This window comes from Pocillopora damicornis, chromosome 2 (genome assembly GCF_964200805.1).
Source record: "Pocillopora damicornis chromosome 2, jaPocDami1.2, whole genome shotgun sequence".
NCBI lineage: Eukaryota > Metazoa > Cnidaria > Anthozoa > Scleractinia > Pocilloporidae > Pocillopora > Pocillopora damicornis.
In genome coordinates this window covers 6,165,877-6,186,132 of record NC_142671.1, presented here as the reverse complement: position 1 = coordinate 6,186,132, position 20,256 = coordinate 6,165,877, and the positions used below count along the sequence as shown (strand labels likewise).

At 38.1% G+C, this 20,256-nt stretch overlaps 3 protein-coding genes across 5 annotated transcripts; 2 read left to right on the top strand and 1 right to left on the bottom strand.

Annotated features, from left to right (window-relative positions):
- Positions 1 to 298: 298 nt before the first annotated feature.
- On the top strand, positions 299 to 3,900 carry LOC113683087 (small VCP/p97-interacting protein-like). Its single transcript, XM_089198484.1, has 4 exons — positions 299 to 693; positions 889 to 939; positions 1,615 to 1,725; positions 2,473 to 3,900. The coding sequence occupies exons 1-4, from the start codon at positions 637 to 639 to the stop codon at positions 2,485 to 2,487; spliced, it is 234 nt and encodes a 77-aa protein (XP_089054610.1). The 5' UTR covers positions 299 to 636; the 3' UTR covers positions 2,488 to 3,900.
- Positions 3,901 to 4,709: 809 nt separating this feature from the next.
- LOC113683086 (growth arrest-specific protein 2) lies at positions 4,710 to 13,409 on the bottom strand. 2 transcript variants are annotated; one of them, XM_089198482.1, is made up of 5 exons: positions 13,275 to 13,409; positions 8,806 to 9,425; positions 7,061 to 7,153; positions 6,380 to 6,482; positions 4,710 to 6,031 (listed from the first exon to the last, which is right to left on the bottom strand). In XM_089198482.1, the coding sequence occupies exons 2-5, from the start codon at positions 9,391 to 9,393 to the stop codon at positions 5,958 to 5,960; spliced, it is 858 nt and encodes a 285-aa protein (XP_089054608.1). In that variant the 5' UTR covers positions 9,394 to 9,425; positions 13,275 to 13,409; the 3' UTR covers positions 4,710 to 5,957. The 2 variants fall into 2 exon arrangements, with proteins under 2 accessions (XP_089054608.1, XP_089054607.1); XM_089198481.1 differs by lacking the exon at positions 13,275 to 13,409 and adding an exon at positions 10,039 to 10,143.
- LOC113683068 (uncharacterized) lies at positions 10,343 to 19,910 on the top strand. 2 transcript variants are annotated; one of them, XM_089198471.1, is made up of 10 exons: positions 10,343 to 10,496; positions 11,849 to 11,904; positions 14,537 to 14,698; positions 15,288 to 15,344; positions 15,428 to 15,481; positions 15,744 to 16,847; positions 17,077 to 17,195; positions 17,500 to 17,558; positions 18,588 to 18,733; positions 19,061 to 19,910. In XM_089198471.1, exons 1-10 carry the CDS (start codon positions 10,492 to 10,494, stop codon positions 19,486 to 19,488), a joined length of 2,190 nt encoding a protein of 729 aa, XP_089054597.1. In that variant the 5' UTR covers positions 10,343 to 10,491; the 3' UTR covers positions 19,489 to 19,910. The 2 variants fall into 2 exon arrangements, with proteins under 2 accessions (XP_089054597.1, XP_089054598.1); XM_089198472.1 differs by lacking the exon at positions 14,537 to 14,698.
- Positions 19,911 to 20,256: the final 346 nt, after the last annotated feature.

The following is a 20,256-nucleotide window of genomic DNA, read 5'->3' as shown; positions in this document are numbered from 1 at the left end:
GGTGGAAAGAAAAATTTTAAAACCAAGGTGTTAGAAGGGTATTCTTGGAAAATTTGAGAAGCGTTTACTGCATACGTTAAGTTTTCAGAAAGCCTCATACTTTTTTATATTTATGTAAGACATTTTCCCCACCTTAAGAGGGTGGAAAAGGACGGGAATCTCGAACCTTAGTTTCAGAATTTTTGGCTTTTCAGACTGGAAGCGGCAAAGAACCTCACTAATTTGAGTTGCACTCTACAACCCCCCCCCTTCCCCCTCCCCCCTCCTTTCCTTCCCTCTCGTGTAAACTTGAAACCTGTAGGAAGGAGAGACTCTTGGAGTAAATAGGGGTAGGAATTCTTTGATATTGTAGATAATCCTATGGTTTGATATCACTGATTTCCATCTCAATTAAAAAATGATATTTCAAACATCACTGTTATGTTATAGCAGCCAAGCGGAGAGCGACTTAATGATGCTACCAACCCCTCCTACAGCGAGAGGTTTTAAAAGGACACCTTATGTATCTTACATGAGCTTTGGACCTACTCCACAAAGGAGGAGTCTGTACTCATGCCAGTGTCTTCACTTTCCTTCGTTATGGTTTTCTAATACAAGTAATTCTCGAAATTTGACATGTAGAGACAATTTACAGTAATGGGAAATTGCTACGATTGTTTTAGCCCACAACCAGAGGTTGAAACCCCGGATCCGGTGAGTGAAAAACGCGTTATTCTGCAAAGATTTGTAGCTTGGCTTATTCTAAGTTTATCGTAATAACATTCACTATAATCACGTGGGCTTTTGAGCAGATATACACAGGAAATAAATATTTTTCTTTGAGCGCCATTTTTTTGTATGTATTTTTGGGTCCGTGGAAGACATCATTGTTGCGTATTTGATATACAGGAAATTAGAAGACGACAGCAAGAGGAGGCTGCGTTGAAACGACAGCAACAAGTAAGGCTAAATAATTTTTCAAAGAATTCTGGCAGAAGTAATTCTCTTTGCACGGAATAAGCTTAAATCATGTCACTAAGCGTTAGGCTTTTCTAGCTGTTTGTGTTTGAAGGAATGGGAGGAGGGTTGATCAGAATTCTCTGGTTTGATACTCTCCAGCCTCCTGCACCTTTGACTCTTGCCTCCTGTCTTCTTTTCTCTCTGCCTCCTCCCTGTTGACCCCTCCTCTTGAAAAGCTGACTGAAAGAAACCATCATTTCCTTCCTCCGTCCCCTGAAAAAGGGCTTATTTCCAGGTCATTTACCATGTTATGTAAAGCACTTGCTTACTACTTACAGGTAATGATATCTCAGTTTTACTCAGTATACCTTTACCAAATTTGTCTGTATTTTTTATTGCCTTTTTCTTGTTTAATATGCGAAATTTGTCATGGTTTGGATCCTTAGTTCACATGTTGTAGAGTGGGTCAAATGTCTCCTCTAATAATATCCCTCCTCTATCAGGAAATTATTTGCCTTTAATGCCACATTTCTTTTTTGGTAGCACTTGTGATGGTGCACTTTTACTGTTCCTGGATTGTCTTTTAAATAAAAATTAGCCTTTTGTTTCATGAAAGGGAATTCACTGGTACCTCCATACCAAAATAGGGCTTATAAATTTCTCATTCTTAATTAGGCTGATGGTCGCGGAGTTAAGGATCCAGAGAGACTCAAGAGACAACAGAAACGAAGAGAGGATGCTGAGAGGGAGGCTTTGAGGCATGGTCCTTCTGATGGGGGATTGAAGGTTAGCACATTTTGGCATGAACAAGTTTATCTTTTATATTTTTAATTACTTTTAAGATGGATGCCTTTTGTATCAAAAGTGATTTATTTATAATGTTTTACTCAGTGAGTTTGGCTTGAGTGGTCTTATTCAACAGGGTCAGTGTGTAGTTTCTTGGGTATAAGTCACTTGATGACCTAAGTACCTGTAGCTTAGCAGCCTTTGTGTACATGTATTCTGCAAAGTGGTATTATATGTGGGTGGAAATCTAGAGCGGCAGAGCTGAAATAGGGTTAGAGAAACCATTAACACCTGTTTTCACAACTCTGCCACTCAAAGCTTCAAACTATACACAAAACAACCAGATAACATGAAGGCTTCTTCTTTCCACTAAGGAGTATTTTAAACAGTGTTAAAATATTACAAGGAGTACAAAAACTGCTTACCCTAAACTTAAAAGGAAAAAATCAGTGGGATGTATTGACATATTTAATCATTGACAGTCTGCTGGGTCATTCGGCAATATCTCATTATTTTTAGTATTTACCTTTTGTTGGATGAATGTATTGTTGAGGAAGACAATTTAAGCAGTTTGAGAAATCAATTTATGAAATAAGTACAGATGATGCCATGTGCTTAGCAAACTTTTGATTGAAAAGTAACTGTTATTTGCAACTTTTATGTTATGATTTAAGTAAAACATGACGGCACACTTTTGTATCTCATCCATTATTTCTAACTGTGATCATTTCAATCTTTTCTATGCAGTGGACTGTTGGATAACTTTAGGACCAGGACAATCCCTCAAGATACCCTTGCATGAGAAATTTCAATTCAAAGTCTTCTTTTGGAAATGTATATCTAATGTAAGCTTTAAGCTTTTGGAAAAGTCAATTTGGTTTAAAAAATGTATATCTATGTATATCTAAATCTCTAGTAACAGTGTTACTACTGATCAGAAACAATTTTTACTTACAAGTAAATTTGATTTCTGGACTACTTCACTCAGGTGTTGTAGGAGGCTGAGTTACAAAATATTTAGAGTATAATTAGATATCCATATTTATCAGCCAGTGGGCAAACATGACATATGCCAGTTCTTGAAGGTTCTTTGAAATTGGGTCTAAGTCCACTGATAATCTGGTGTTATCCCTTAAGTAGATAAAAATGTCAATTGGCCACCATAAAGAATTTCCAAGGCTAATATTTCAAGCATGAGCCCTTTATTTTGTCAGAATGGCTAGAGTTCAACCCAGGTTAACCCACTGTCTCTGCCTGTTGGTGAGCTACTGAACTCATTTCTCACTATTTGGACAAAAGTATGGCACCTATTGTCAAATCTTTACCATCATACATAAAAGACAGCCAATGTGCACATGAAATTTTTTGCAATAATAAAAGTTATAGGTAGGTATATGTAGTCAAAGTAGAGAGCTGCCAGCCAGAAAAAATAACTTTCTGCTTTGTAAGTTACATAGCATGTTGTGTGTGGGTATTTTTAAAGCTGAGGCTGTAAAGAAATGTGTATAAGAAAACAACAGACTGCTTAAATCAAAGTTTTTTTTAGTCATTTTCATCCCTACTTGAATGAACACAACATTCCCTTTGGCTGAGACTGCCCATTTGCCAATAGACTGTCTTGATTACCTTGCAAGGTAGATGTAAAAGGCACTTAAGCTGTAAAAAAAATGGTAATGTGAAAATTGTAGTTAAAATGGGTATAGATTGTTGCAAATTATTATGCAAAGAAAGGGTATTTAAAGTAAATCTATTTCTCATTGTGATGCTCAGGACTTATTAACAATTAACTGCAAGAAACTTAACAGTTTAAAATTCAAATCAGTGCATTCTTGCTTTGTAATGAGTTCTGGTTTCTTCTCTGTGAGTGATGGTTGAATTGCCTTAATTTCAATCCAAATCACAAATGAGAATTGAATTATTGAAGAAAAATTATTAATTTTTTAGAAAATTAGTTGGGTAAAGTATTTAAAATCCAGTATTTATCATGTGTGCCAAACAGTTGTATGCATTAGGTCTAACATTGTAGAAAAGCCATAAAATGTTTAAAAGTGATGTCACTTACTAGTTATCTCTGATCAGTTTTAAAAAAATACATGGCCAGGAATAATTTTGCAGGCGTGTTAGAATAACATTGTAAGCTAGTTTCACTTGACAAATAAAGAAGCCTCTAATATACTCTTTATTGTTGAATAGTTGGCATGAAGTGGCCAGAAGACAAAAGAAGTGTTGAGGAAACACCAGTCCGGTCAAAGCAAAAACTAGAAATTCAGCTTGCATACTGTACATCTGAATTCTAACAGAGTACACTTTTGGAATAAGTCAGATTGAGTTATATTTAACACCATTTACCATGGTGGAGGTGGCTAGTGGTAGATTTTAAACAAGCTGGGAAGTGGCAAGGTAAATATCCACAGCTAGCTGCTAACACTGAGGTGGATATTCCTTTTAGTATCTACTAAAACAGGGAGCTGATACAGTACAAGATGATTTTAACTCATTTATTCCTGTTACAAATCCTGTGTGTTGCCTGGATATTTGGAATTTGAGTAGCCAATTAGAGTGTGCCTTTTACACTTTCTTCTGTTTTAGTATGTACTAACAAAATTTAATCATAGATTAAGAATTTATTGCTTAGCAGTGAAAAAGAATTCAGAAGTTACAGCTGTTTTAACTAGAATCCACTCAAAGTCAGTTGTCTGTCAGTTTCCTCTTGCTAAAATGTGTTTGGTTTTTTTTTGAGAAATGTGTTGATTCGCAAGTGACAGGATGAGGCTTGAAACAACACTGTTGTGGTGGAAAACACGAGGACACTATTTTCTCAAGAAGAATGATAGGCTTGAATTTCCAGTCATGCTTTAGCTTATATTTGCTGAGAGAAGGATTATAAACCAGAGTCCAAAAACTGCTTAAACCAAGCATAAGACAAACTCTTTCAGTGAATATCAAGAGTAAGACAAACTCTTGCAAGTAAAATAATTATGCACTTCCAAAATGAGGCAAATTTTATTAAACCTTTCTGAAATGTTGCAACTAATTTACAATAAAAAACATCTTCACACCAATAAACTCCATAATGTAGCAAATTTTGTGAGTTTTTATTTTTTAAGATTTTGAAGTTTTCTTCAACTAAAAAAACAAATGTCTGCCAAAAATTTTCACTAGGCATAGCTCAACAAAGATTTTCATGCTAAAACCAAACGAGAAAACTCCTCTGGAGTAAGGAAAGGCAGAGGGAAGCATATTGAATTTTATTTCATTGTTTTATCAGTCCTTTAAGGCATCTAGATTCCAAGATTTTACAGAGTTTAAAGAATTTTTGATTAGTAATAAAAACAATAAGTATTAAATACATCTCTAACTTTCTGGGTAGGCTGCTGCAACCCAACATGTTCTAGAAGTTGAAAATATTACATTTCCGTCACAGTGACTATTTAAGTTCTGTTTGAACAAAAAAAGCAGTGCAAATAATAACTATCCCTGTTTAATTTTTGTTCAATTCCACCTTAGATTGTCAATATTTTGTTCCCTAAAGCACAAAAAATTGCTGATCTGCCAAATGTAATCCCATAAAATTTTCATGCTCCACATTATCTTGAAATTGCAACTTACAATTCTTGAGTTGCATTAATTTAAATATCAGCCATAGCATAACTGGCTCACAATGTTTAATCTTAACTTATCACCAATAATACCAGTATGTCATTCCTGATTCTCAATTGTGTATTCAAATTTGCTAATGAAACCCCAAAAGCAATTGTCTTCATTTAGAAAAAACTCCCTTTAAGCTTTTGGAAAAGTCAATTTGTTTTATAAAATTATTCTTCTCTTGGTTAACCTGCCAAGCTATCAACATCTTTTCTTGCAACTAAATACAAAGTTTTGTGAGATATAGTTTACCCATCCCATGAAACATCGCATACATACATGTTAGTACCTTATTCCTGCTTAAATTTTGTTTAACTGCGCACATGCACAAAAAAATTGCCCTATTCACAGCCTTGGCACAGCTTGCACATTTTATGACTCTACATAAAGAAAAAGTTTGTGCCGCATTGACCTTGTAGAGGTTCATGCCATACTTAGGTCACTGGCAAATACCAAATTTAAAAGGCATCCAATGTATGCAGCACACACATAATACTATAAAAATTAAAATTCATATTTTAAAATTATTAAAAAATATTAGAAGTTTCTTTAATTGAAGGATCTAACTGGGTTCAAATACAAAGCTTTTATGTTGAAGCAGAGCATGGCATTCCAGGTATTTGACTATGATGATGGTGATGGGAACAGGCCTGAGGTGTTGCTAGGAAGACAAAATGATATGACAATTTAGTGAAATTTCTTCTCCATTATGCCATGTTGGACACATTTTCTGTTTATTGCCGAATGTTTTGAGCAGTCATCAGCTGAAATGTATTACAAACTATGACTCTAAAGGGTGTGTTAGTGGTCTGAATCATTTGACAGTCTCAGATCTATGCCCCTTATTTATGCCCTTATTTGAAAAATTCAAAGATGAGAAAGTCACAATTATTTATAAGCCTTGCATGAATCAATTACCAGCTGGGAATACACTAGCCACCACAACATCAGTCTGAGAGAGAACATATACCCAAAGTACTGATCTTGTACTGTAATGAAAGTAACTTACATGTCAAAATTCTTCCTATCTTATTGGGATCATGGCGACTGATAAAGTGTTCCAATGTGTCCCATCCACCTCCAACTCTCACCATAACATGGTTCCTTAAAATCTTAAGTCACAAGAAAACAAGGTTACATTAAAAATTCATTCAAACAGTGTGCAGATCTAAGATTTTGATCATATTATCTTTTGCAATAAAAGTCTGTTTACCAATTGCAATCATCAATTGGCAAATACATGTACAAATATTGTTTCAGACTCAGTCTTTCCCTACAGTGATAAAGCACTGATTGCATTGATGCTCATGCATGACTGTGTCTGCCCAGTTTCACTCCTAGTATTCACAAACAATCTAGACTCTATTCAAAGGCTTTCTTTAGATAATTTTCTTCAATTCTTTTTAGAACATCCAGGCAGCAAATGGTAGACAAAAACAATAATACTGAATATTCTTTTAAAGCTTTCAGATCTGAGGTCAGATTTTACAGTAAACCCTATGGTTAACCTAGTTTTGAAAAACTTGGCTCAGATTATTTCTGGCATGAAAACCTCCAGCAGTACCAGCTTCTTAAGGCTAACACACAAGCACATTTGAGTTGACCTTAGCTTCACATATTACATGCAAAAATGAATAGTTTACACTACCAGTCACTGTGTATAGAACCAAATTACACAGCATGTCATTACCCTGACAAAGATGTTGATTTTTCCATCCACCACATATCTCCCTTCTTTAATTTTTTCAATTCTCACATTATACTTCGCAGCTAGTCTTGCAACCTGTCAAAGAAACACTTTACATGTAATCTGGCATATGCATGCAATCATAATACTCAGCCATTCAAAGAATGTACAAAACAATAACAACCAAATGGCTAGATAACTAGAGAAGAGAGGGAGATTATAGTATTTCATGATGTTTTGAAAAGGAAATGAACTAATATAAGTTTGAGTGATTAACAAGATTGAATAAGTAGAAGATTGAGTTAGGAAGAATTCTTCTAGATACAAATATTTTTCCACTTACATCAAGTGCTACTTACATTACAACATAAAATCACATCAATATTAACTGTCAAAATTTAAATTCAAGGATAAAAGGATTACAAAGTAGCCAAGTGTCTCCAATACATATACCATAGTTGTCAAAGCAAACTAATGTGGAGTTGGCAGTTAGTTGCACATTTGAGAAATAGCCATTTTTACCAAAGCATACACCCCATAGAGTCAAATGAATATGAATCTTCGTTACACCTGCATTTCATGAAAGTCAGAATGCAATTCTTTAATCATTTATCTCCACATAGTAAAAATTCACAGAAGCAAGTCTAACCCAATATATTCTTTATTGGAACATTTAGGGTTACTATATCCTAAGAGAAATACTTATTATCATTAAATTTCCTTCTCTACTCCTTAAAATACAATTTCAAGTCAAAAGTTATGGAAACAGCAGCAGAGCCTTAAATAATCATTTAAACTGCAACTGAAAATCATGTCAAGTTTGGTTGAATTTCATTGGGCATACATTAGAGAGGCTTGAAAGCCAACATTATTTGAGAAAAAACAGGAGTTTTGTTTATATTCCAATATATTTCAGGGCCTGTAGTTGATTTAATAATGAGTCACAACCCTGGCTGGAATCTATATTTTTACAAAAACTGTGCTGCTGTGTTAGTAATATTTGATGCCTTGCCAAGTAACATCAGTGGGAAAACAGGATATGTGGTATAGTAAAATGTGGTCACCAAAACACATAGCTACCACAGAAAATTGCATATAATTAAAGTTTTCTCTCTCTCTTCTTTTGCCATAAAGAAATGAAATTTAAGTTGATAACTGTTCAGTTTCCTAAAACTGAAAGCTTTCATATACTGATCCCTAGATCATACGTGAAGCAACAACTGTATTTGCTCAACAAAAGTTGACTGATATTCTTTTCAGTGCGAATGATCTATTAAATTTAATAACTGTGTAGACAGCATTAGTCCTTGCAGAATACCATTCTTTTATCAGCAATAAATGATCTAATGTGATAAATGCACGCTCAATAACCTCCGTCGGTTTCTGTCGCGTAAGTAACTGAAATTGTTTATACGCAGGCATTGAAACAGCCGGAAGAACCATCAATACAATTTTACGTAATTCGCGTGGGCATGTATATATAAATTCCCTCATATGAGTGACAATAATATTCATCTCAATGACAATTTCCTCGCTTTATCATTGAAATGAACAACACAAAGTTGTAAACACTAGGCCGTCGGCCGAGAAACGGCGAGTGGTCTTTCATAATTAATTGATGTAAACAATAATAAGTCGTGAACTTTAAAAACTTGCAGGTGCAATTACCTTGATATAGCAATGTCAGGAATGAAACTACACACCCATCGATTGAGTGATATTTTCAAAGTAAAATATCGACTGCTTACCTCAGCGTCAATGCTTGCTGCTTTCGACACTTTCTTTTCCTTTCTGATTGGTTTTAATTCCGTCTTCTTCTCCTCCTCCGCGGCAATCTCATCGTCAATTTCTTTTTCTAGCTTGACAAGTTTTGGAGGTTCTATTCCATAGTTTGCACCCACTCTGGCAATTTCTAGTAGACACAATATCACTTCTCTTGGTTGCTTTTGAAGAACCAGCCCATCCGATTCAAAGAGAACTGAATCTTCAATCTCGATCTGTCGACACCACTGCAAGAAATGCGCCGCATTGTCCCGAGCAAAAAATGTGCCCGCTTTAGCGTTTTGGTGAAACTTGTTAGAGAACGGGGCAAGTGATTTCACTGATTTTCCAGCTTTTATGCAGTCTTGAGCAGCTGACTGTACGATCTGAGCAAGTTTACAAACCAGGACACCGTTATCTAAACAATCTAATAAATTTTCGGCGGTAATTTTTTCTTGCAGAACTCTCGATAGCCATTCCGCTAGGTCTTCCTTCAAAGGCAGCAGATCCTGTTCTGAACGCTCGGCAATCTTCGAAGTCAAATCCATGTCAGCTCTTCCTCCTTCCTCTTCCATAGTTGTTCTCAGTAATAAAGTGAGCAAATATCCTTGTTATCAAGAAAGTGAACGATATTAATCACAATCTAGGCCAACATTACGGACATGCACGACTAAATTAGTCCGTGATGTAAACATCTGATAGCTGATCTGTGAAGTGTTTAACTAGCGCTGGCACTTAATATTTCCCTAATGACCTCTAAAAACTGAAATTAACATTCTTTGGCAAGTGCTGATGTTTCTATTTCCAGAAAAACGTCCTTGCATAATGCTGAATCAGAAAATGTAAATTTCCAAAGAGGGAATAAAATTTTAGTTTCGTCCAGGTTTCACCTTTGTCGTCACGCTAGGCTGACGCGTGCGGTTTTGGCGGGAAATCGCGGGCTCTTTAAGGAAATTGACCAATCAGGAGAATAGGAAAAGGGCATTCACTAAGACACTTGAAACCGAATTACTGCTGATATCTAACCCAAATTTCTACCTATCCAGACAAAAAAATGTTTATTTTAAATCTAGATTAAAATCAAAACTTACGTGGTTTTGCATTTTTTAGAGGATCTTACAATTGCAATCTCTCCCACCTCTTTAATTGTAAATTAAAATTCTCAAATTGTTAATTATGATCACCACATTTTAATATCTCACTTTCGAGTGATTACGTACCTAAAGACATAAAACTTGGACTGTGCGCAAATCATTACTTTTGGCTTTACTGAAATATTTCACCAACTCATCCTGATTCAACCACTCACTAGGCGCAAAGTAGTTCCCATAGACATCCTAAAATGTCCTTGAGTGTACCCGGCCCTCTTTTAGCGCAAAGTAAAGTGCAGCTCTTCCCCAGGAACTAAACTTTCTTGGCATAACAAAGCTGTTTTAATGAGAGAATCAGAATTTTTTGTTTTCCTTGCCACAAGCAAATGCTATTGTTTTGAATGCTTTGACCATTACTTTGTATGAAAAATACACCCACGCAATCGATACCCCTCATGCGACGGACTCGGTTCATGTTTCTCCCGCAAGATTCGTCATTTTACATGAGAAACTTTATTCAGAGGTGTGTTTAGCTTTTCCTTGACCTGGGTAATGTGAAATCTGATCATCAAAGACTGGAGTATGAAGTAAGTAACTTTGACTTGTTGCCCAGATGACCGATTATTAGGCGAGCCGTTGAGCGCGTAAAAATTCAATGACCAGGTTACATTCAATAACACCGACAAAGAATATTATGATGGAACAATAGAGAAAAACTGGGCCGTGAGGGGTTATCAAAATATTTCTCTCTGCTAACTTGTTACCAGCAATGTATTCGATTTCTATGTGAACCAATTTTTAAGTCCAGACGTAGCACATTTTCCTATTAATTTTATTCAAAGTCAAATCGATAGACCAGTAGAGATTGTTTATCAGTAAAAAATTGGATGTCTTCTATGAGATTTTTCTGAGATTTGATCTGAGTATTTCAACGAAAAAATTGTTTATTATGCCAGCTTGTGCTGGTGTTTTGCTGGTTTTTTTTTTTTTTTTTTTTTTTTTTGCTTTTTCTGATCGAGCTGGTCGAAATTGTAATATTTTTTCTTTTCTAGTAAAGCCCAAAATTGGAGTTGTCTCCGAGACTTTTATGTATTGAAAAATATTTTTTAAGTATCGAGGACAGTTCTTTTTTATCAAAACTGCTGTTTGCCCTAACGATATGATGGAATGATGTTAGACCAATCCTTAGCTTGGTAAATGAGTTTGCCCAGAGCAGAATATCAAATGGTGCTTTGGCCCGTTTACTGTAGTATCTATAACCTTCAAATGATCTTTTTAATTATTTGACTATATTCTTCTACTAATGGAGGGATTCATCTTCTCTAATGTCGTCAGAGCCTGCAAAGGTCTCACTAAATCGCAACATTGTTTAGTTTGCGTATGATACTAAAATACATAAAATAAAAAATTGTACCCTGTAACTGGAAATTCTGTAATCTGAAAAATCAACATTTCCATTACAAGACGGCATAGCTCACAATGAAGCTGACGGATGAAAGGGACACTTAATATCAATTAATCTTCATTCCTTTTGGCAATTCCACTCATTTTCTCAGTCCAAGTAACGGATTCATCTGGTCGTCACTTATTTAAATTCCTCCAAGTCTGTTTTGGCTAAGCAGCTTTTAGAAATGTGCTGAAATGTCTGGCTTAGGCGACGGAAAGGATTCTTCTCATAGGTTGTGTTTATTAGCATCGGACTCACCAGGTTTTTTTACCATTATGAATAATCGCCTTTTTCGTTACAAGGAAGGGGAACGTAAGCATTCAACTCTTCAACCCCCTCCCCCCTCCCACACAAGCAACTGCTGGTTGCGCCTTCGCAGTTGTTGTCACAACTACAATTTATTTTCACGAGATTCTATTTGAACATCAAATTGATAAGTTAGCTTTTTGGTTTGTTTACATTTTGAGGCTTATCTTTTCTTTCTTGCCGTAGGTTGGCTGTTCTCACATATTTATTCATTTTCACAAGGATTTCCTGTGGAAAGGACGGTAGGTGTTACACTACATCGACGCAAGTTTGAGCAAATTACAACGGTCCTCTGTGACTCTTTAAGGTCTAGGCATGAAGCATCCATATACCTTAATAACATCTGATTTAATTGCGTGAATAAACAAAATTCGTTTTTGCTTTTCGTTTTTCTTTTTTCACGCTCAAGAAAAGAAAATTGCAACTTTTAAATTTCTTAATTTGTTCGTGTATCACGATAAATGACATCTAACTTTCACTTTCGTTTCATTTTTTTCGCTCACTGGAAAACATGCAGACCTCGAGTTTATGGATCAGTATAAGAATACTTTTGATTCGCACTGTAGTCAGTCACTCGATAAGCTGGAAACCACTCCGCTTCGCGTCGTGGTTTCCTACGCTTATCTCGTGTTCTCCCAACCTCCCGCGTGCTTACATCAGGCTATGTAAACACGGAAACCATTTTACATTTCTTCAATAAATCAAAAAAAATAAAAACTTTGCAAGTCAGGTTTGCGTAAAAGCGTGAATTCTAGGAATTTTCGGAGCATAAATCTCTTCTGGTGCTAGATATTCCATTTACTGGTCCTTCCCGGCCCGCCGCGTGAATAAGAGCCCGCTTATTCGCAGGGTACAGCATCGGTGTAAGCCGCTGCACTTCAGGTGCGCAGAAATTTGTTGCTGTTAGGCCCCCATTTTTAAAAAGTCAATTGTCTGTGTTACCTAATTGACTGACTGCCCGAACGATTAAAAGACCTGACGACCCAATGAAACAATAACCGAATAATAGTCGAAAGACCGATCGATGCGTGATCGACTTACGACCGACGGCTCGATCAGTTATCGGTCACAAGCCGTGTTAAGAGATTCGACGGATACGTGACACTCTATCTTGATAAGGACTAGTTCATGGCAAATAATGTTTAAGTTTCAAGATTTCTATGGTATCTGAGCTATAAAAAGGTTAATAGGCAGATCACCACTTACTGAGTTGTCGAAAGGGCAGGCACGGTTATATTTGCAAATTAGCATTAAAAAATCAAAAGAGAATCGAGAGAATGACTCGTTGCTGGTTTCACTACCCGCTTCACTGGTATTTCTTCGAAATTAAAAGCAAATAGACAGACCGCACGGTCCTAGTCTCCAAACAATAATATAGCAAAGGGCACGTTACTGTATGGTAAAGTCTTGTATGAATTGGGATTTTTTTTTCCTTTTTTTATCAGTCATATTAATTTCCTTAGGCCTAACATATCGAATCACACCAGCAAGCCGATAGTTTGCAGCTTTCTTGAAAAAATAAATAAATAAATAAATAAAAGTCGGATGACCATCCGCAAATTAACGGCAAGCACTAGCTTGCATCTTGAAAAATTAAAAGTGCGCTACCCACCTTTACACTTTGTTAGCCGAAAGTTACAAAGTTTCCAGACAGGCGAACTAAATATCCAGATTTAAAAGCTGATAATACTTTCTTCAAACAAGGCTAAACACTATGAGGCTGACTTTATTTATTCTAGTTTCCGGCGATTTAGCGCAACGTTGATCATATGGTAGTTAAAGTTTGCCACATGATCGCTTGCTCTTGTATCATGGGACTCTAAGAGATTCGGTAGAACCCCGCTAACTCGAACTCCTAGTGTTGGGGTTGGTGTTCGACTTCCAATTATCCAGTTAATGATTAGTAAGGAATCATGTCTTTACCATTCTTGCACTATCAAAAGTCAATTTTGCACATTTTGTTTGTTTCATAATTAAGAACTTTTTTATAAGAACATTGAGTTTGGGAAGTTTAGTTAAATGTATTAGTTTTCATAAATGTTATCACGTCTGTATCAATCGGGATTTAAGCTAGCAGACTGAAGGTTGGGACGTACTAATCAGCTATGTTCTAACAGTGTGACGTTTAGCGACCGACGTTTTTCTTTAAGCTCAAGTTATCTGGGTAAATTTGAGCTAGGGGAAAGAACAATTAATTCGAGTTAAGCGGGGAGGTCGAGTTAGCCGATAGTAAATGACTGGAAAATGGGGTCAAATCCGAGGGAAATCGGATCTTATTCGAGTTAGCAAGGGGTTCGAGTTAACCGGCGGGGAGAGGATCAAAGGAGCTACACGGGAAAACTTGAATTCATCTCTAACAACTTGAGTCATATCACAGGGGTACAGAAAGTGATCATTCTATCCTTTGTGCTGTCATCGCAAAAAAAAAAAAAAAATGCTACTACTTCAACTGTCACAATTCTCGTAGCACTTTCACCATTGGTGTCGCAACGGGCCGAGTTAACTTGATGAGGACAGGGCCAGTTTTACAAAGTTTTAGGATTATAAAGAAGCCAATCCGCTCAATTTGATTCGTGTTTGATTTAGATTTACTGACTGTATGTTCGGCGAAATTGTCATAAGAACACCTTTGCTCTCATACAAAAGAAATTGTATGGACACACTGTAAAACAGTGGTGTATCAAATGTTTAGACCAGAAATAAGTCTAGCAAATGTAGAGCTTTTGCAAAGACTGCGATTGGAAAAGTGTGCTATCTATGAAACGACATATTCAGCCACACTTAGGGACAATCATGAAAGCACAAGATGTCCGGCTACGTATACTTCAGTCAAGAGGTTAATTGAGCGATTATTTAACTTTGCCTTCCGTTCAGAGAGAAAAGCTACCAAACACTTCTTTCTCCAAAGACTGGAGGACGCAATAAAACTCCATCGTGATGACCAAGGACAAGCTGTTATAAATCCCGCCTCGCTAGCTCTGTTTGCCACAAGTTCTAGAGATGGAAACAAAATTCGTAACATAAGAGAGGCGAATGGTAAGCATCGTTTCGCGTTGAGACTGATACCATGGTAACGGTGTTTCGCGTTCAATGACAACAAAAAAAAAGATTTGTCGATAATTTTTTTACCGAAGAACTAGTATCCTTAACCACTCATCAGTCGCCTAAACGAAAATATTGTGATATATTTTGTTATTTACTCGCTTTATGAAGAACTGCTAGTGGTCTTATAATTTCGGGAAGGGAAGGGGGGGAGGGAAGTTTTGTGGATAGCTGCGTCTTAAACATTTTCAGAGGCTCTGTCGTTCCACCCTCTCCTCCTTGTTCTATACAATTGCTTCTCCCTACTGAGCATTAGGTTTGCTCTCTTTGTTCTGAAAGCCTTGGAGCAAGTTAAGAAAACAAGGCTTTGAATCAGAAGTCAAGACCAATCGTTAGTCTGAACGTAAGGGATGTTAGAGGCTGACATTAATCTGACCTCAAACACACCGATTGATATAACTGAAGATTTTCTTTCGCCGTATCCTTAGGTATAATGAGCATTTAACATTTCATAACTTAACCAGCGTCTTAGTAGTGTGGGAGGAAGTACGTAATATATCCTTTTAAATCTTTTTGCGCACAGATCCATGTCTGCGGAAACGTAGCTATTTAAAAGGAGGAACAAAACGAAACCTCACAGGTGAGAGCCGATGTAACTGAAAACTTGTCAACTTACTTTGGTGTCCAGAATTGATGGAACTTTTTTCTAAACCAATCACACAGCTCTAGAAGATTCGTATGGTCTGGGGGACCAGTCTATTCAGTTCACAGTTCCAAGTAAGTCAATATCCAGTGTTAATTTTCAATGACAAATCTTCCCAGACATTTCTGTAAGAATATAGGGCCAGTTACGACACTTTTCAACTGAGAGCTTCATTGGTATCCCGATATTACAATATCAAGGCAATAAAACAACAACCAGAGTGCGTCTTAGAAGAAAGTCAACTTTACTGACTGTAATTTAAAATATTATCATTATTTCGACGACTACATCACTATTTTTTATTTTAACATGTATTCCCATAACACCTAATTTCAGCCACATCTCCCCTTAACGATGTCATCTGTCCGGGCGTGGCTGGGCTCCCCTTAAAAATTATACTTGGTGTAAAACCAGTGGCAAATTCAAAGCCAACCTCAGCGGCAACGACCAAAATTACGGCAGCTACAGTGAAACTGACTCCTTCCGCCGTCAAAACTGCAGTGACAGCAGCTAAGGCAGTAGCTGCTAAGGCTGTGGCTAACTCTAAGGCTGTTCAAGCTGCCAAAAAAGCAGTTGCTGTAGCAAAAGTAGCGGCGGCTAATGCTGCTGCAAAAGCGAAAGCAGCTGCGAATGCGAAGAAGGTGGCAGCTGCCAAGGCAACGGCAGCAGCGGCGGCAGCTTCCAAAGCTAAAGCTGCCGCAGCTGCTAAGGCACAAGCTGCCATCAAAGCAGTGGCAGTAGCTAAGGCTGCAGCAGCTGCGAAAAGTGCAGCTGCTGCTAAAGCTCTAGCAACAGCAAAAGGAGCATCAGCAGCCATAGCATCTGCAGCGGCAAAGAAAGCAAACGCTGCTAAGGTAGCAGCATCAACTGCAGCTGCCGCCGCTAAGGCTCACGCGCAAAAACAACAGCAAGCAGCGCAGGTGGCCAAAACAACAGCTGCGGCAAAAATGGCTGCTAATGCCAAGGCGCAGGCAGAAGCCAAGGCGGCAGCAGCTGCTGCCAATGCAGCGAAAGCCAAAGCGGCTAATGCAGCAAAGGCTGCAGCGAAAGCTAATGCAGCAGCGAAAGCAAAAGCTGTATCAGCCGCCAAGGCAGCAGCCGCAGCAAACAAAGCAGCAGCAGCTAAAAATAAAGCAGCAGCCGCAGCAGTGGTAGCCAACGCTAAGGCGTCTGCAGCAAAGAACGCAGCATCAGTCGCCAAGGTAGCAGCCCAGGCTAAAGCGGCTCAAGCAGCTAAGGCAGCTGCTGCAGCCAAATCCGCCGGTAAGCCAACAGTGGCTCCGACATCTTTGGCGACCTCATCAGTGACGTCGTCTGCAACTGGAGTGAAAGCGGCAACAAAGCCGACCTTGTCTACAAAGCCTGGAGCCGGTGGCACCACACCTACAACAGCCGCTACCGCCAAACCAGGGTCGTTAACGTCGGTTGGAAATAAACCAGGTACGTACGTACCATGTAGTGAGGTTAGAACAGCGGTCTCTCGAAACAAATTCAGTCATAGGGCCATGCGTGCTATAAGGATAATAATAATCCACCACGGAAACGTTTAGGTCTCTAAGTAAAAAGCCGAACGTGGAAGAAAGGAAATAAAACATTTTGGGGAGAGCAATGGAACTTCGGGAACATACCATGACACATGAAGATAACTCTTCTCTCTTTCTGTGGAAAGGTTCTCGTCAGAAGTCGTTCAATGCAGTAGTGAGATTACCTAGTGCTGCACACAAGCCTGTACTCAACAATAAAAAATCAGCACAGTTCAAGACACTGTCAAAGAACCTCTGTAACAAGGTAACATATCAATAATAACCAAAACTGCTTGATTTCTAGCTCACTGATCGCTCTCGTCGCTGACCAATCAAATGTCCCTTAATGGCTTTAGAAAGTATCAGTATGGAATAAGAGCTTGTAATTTCCTATCAGCTTATCGTCCAGCCCTGTTGCATTGCAAAAAAAGTAAATTATGCCTCATTTGTAATTTCAAAAGTTGCACAAGCGTACCTCACACATGTTTCAAAACATTCGTTTCTTCTTCCCGTTACTGAATCAACTAACTGAACTTAAAACATGCTGGTTCGAATGCTTTCTTCCCCAGTTAAAGTCAGCTATTCAGGGAGGTAAAGCTGTTAAAGAATGCAATGTTCAAAGTTTTCGGTAGGTACTACTATAAGTGGAAAACAAGGGCCAACATTTAATATTAAAGACTTGGATAGGTATATAGGCTTACAGCATAGATGAATTGTGTATACAGCTGTTTGGAGAAAGGTTGTCGGATAAAAGGATGAAAGTGCAGGCTACAATCTTGAAAAAGTAATCTGGATATCCGGTAATCAATAAATTTTAATAAGTCAAATAAATAAATAGATTCATCAAACCTGCCATGTCTCGTCCTTACAATGACATTTTCTCAGATTCCTTGAAATCGTGAGGTCAAGGAACCGTAACCTGAAAACTTATCACAATACTTTTTGGGGTTTCTACGTGCACTTATACGTTTTTTTTCTGAAAGCCTTTCTCGAAACAACTGCATCCATCCTTAAAGGCTACTGAAATTTTACGGCCACCTGCAATTACGGATCTGGTTGGAATCATAACCCAGACAAGATAATTCTACGAAAATCGAAAAATTCCGTTTCTACACGTCAGTAATAAAAAGAGAATTTAACTTCTGATTTTTCATGAGCGGTAAGAAGCCTGTTGACCCTGAAAAGTTATATACAATAGTTGTAAGTAGAACATGACCCAGTAACGTATAGGTCGGGCGTCGACATATTTTGAAATGCATAAGATGTAAGCAGTAACCTCCGTGCGATTTCCTGATTGATTCAAATGACCGTAATTTAAAACGCTTTTCGATTGAGCATAGTAAAAGAAAGTCCAAGGTGATCACAACGACCAATGAGGAGACAAGAAAATACCTCTAAGAACCGATGATAACTCAAAGTAAAACAGATCAAACTGCCTAAAGCGCGGGAAAACGCGTGCGGTCAAGTCGTGATAGGTTTTAGTTTTGCATCTGATTGGTTAAGAGAGTGGCGCCAGTTCTCTGGACCAATTACAGAGCGAAAGAGAGCAAATCAAAGCAGTCCTAGATTAATTTCGATACTCGGGATATGCTCTAATATGCGTTGATAATACGAATCTAATCGCATTTGATTACCTCTTGTTTTTGTTCTCTGGCAGTCCCGGCAGTCTCTTGGTAGATTTCTACTTGAGGTTCTTAAACACCATACCTAACCCCGTGCAGCTGTTACTAAACTTACTGAAAACTGGATTTATGGGAGGAATTCCAGTTGATAAATTACCACTGAGGCTATACAATGGGATAGGTGAGTAATTTGCCGCAAGTTATGGCAGTTTCTGAATAATAGTACAGGAGCCCGTGAGTCGGTAGAAAGTCACGCATTTGATAAATTAACCACCTACAATAAAGATTAACGGAAAAAGGCAACTGCAAAAAGAAGACGTGCATGTAAAACCACCCTGTTGTGGCAAGCAGCTTGTTTTGGGCACCAAAATCACAACAAAGACTCAATAGTTATATAGTCCCTTTTATACTGGAGTTGGAACTATTCTCGTCAAGGGATGAACCACATGAAGGTACCGAAGCTTAACGTGGGTAAAAATAACTTTGCGTTTCTGTCTTTCTCCCGCAGGAGTTAAGTTTCCACCTGGTTTCTCAGGCTGCAAACCCGCGGGGTGCCCAGTTCCTTGCACACCGCCTACATGCAGCATTGCTTGCTCGACTGGGATTCCGTGTAGTCCTCCTGCGATTATTCAACCGGTCGCTCCAACTCCTCAGGTTATTGTGGGTCCCACAATTCCAGCAATACCTGTTTCTTATCCAGCTCCTCCTGTCTACGCTCCAGCACCGGCTCCTTATCCGCCTCCTCCGCCCATGCCCTCGCAGCCGGCCTGCCCGGTGCAATGCTTACGGCATGCGCCACAGTTCTGCCCATCCTACTGTGGGCAGAGCTGCTGTAAGTCAAGTTTTCCTTCATATACGGGAAAGAAAACTGAAGTGGAGAGACCAAAAAGCATCAAGTCGTTTCCAAAGGAAAGGCGTGCTAGTCAGAAGACGTAAAAATCGACACCCGCACACATTTGATGGGGAATAATCGTATTCCAAGAATATGAACAATCATCCATCCCTCACTTCTCTTTTGGGAAAGCAGACTGAGAGGAAGCAAATCATATTTACTATGTAATCAGGAATTTATACATTAAGAGTTGGAATGCGAAAGATTATCAGTATGGAGGCTGATAATAGTTTAATTTGTATACTTCCCGCTCAGACATGGTCCCCCTCGAGGGACGAGACCACCACACAACTGCCACTCGGGTGACTGGGCTAGACATGCACCTTCGGTAGTAGAATTCACAGAAATCTAGTCAGATCATTTGATTGTGAACAGGATTGTAGATATACAAGGACAAAGACTTGTCAGCCGGGTGGAAGGTTTACTAATGCATATTTAATCAATAAATGCCGTTAGGCGTAAAATTTAATGAATTTAACCGCTAGTCGTAAAAAAAGTTAACCATAAAAATTTTTCTCATCTACGACGCGTCATCCAAGAAATAAACGACCGTTCATAAATGTGTTTTAAGACATTGAAAATCAATTGTTAACTTTTAAAATAATTGATATTATTATTTCACATTTATGTTAATGATACCGGAAAGTTATTAACCATTAGCCGTAAAATGGCCAAGATTTTATCGGTTGGTCGTAAAAGCCATTACCCCATTGAAACCCTCTTAAAATGTAACCAAATTAAAGTGTAGTTCATGAAATTTTTATCTTCATTTCCTGGCAACAATAGTGGTTTAACATACTGATGATTTATAT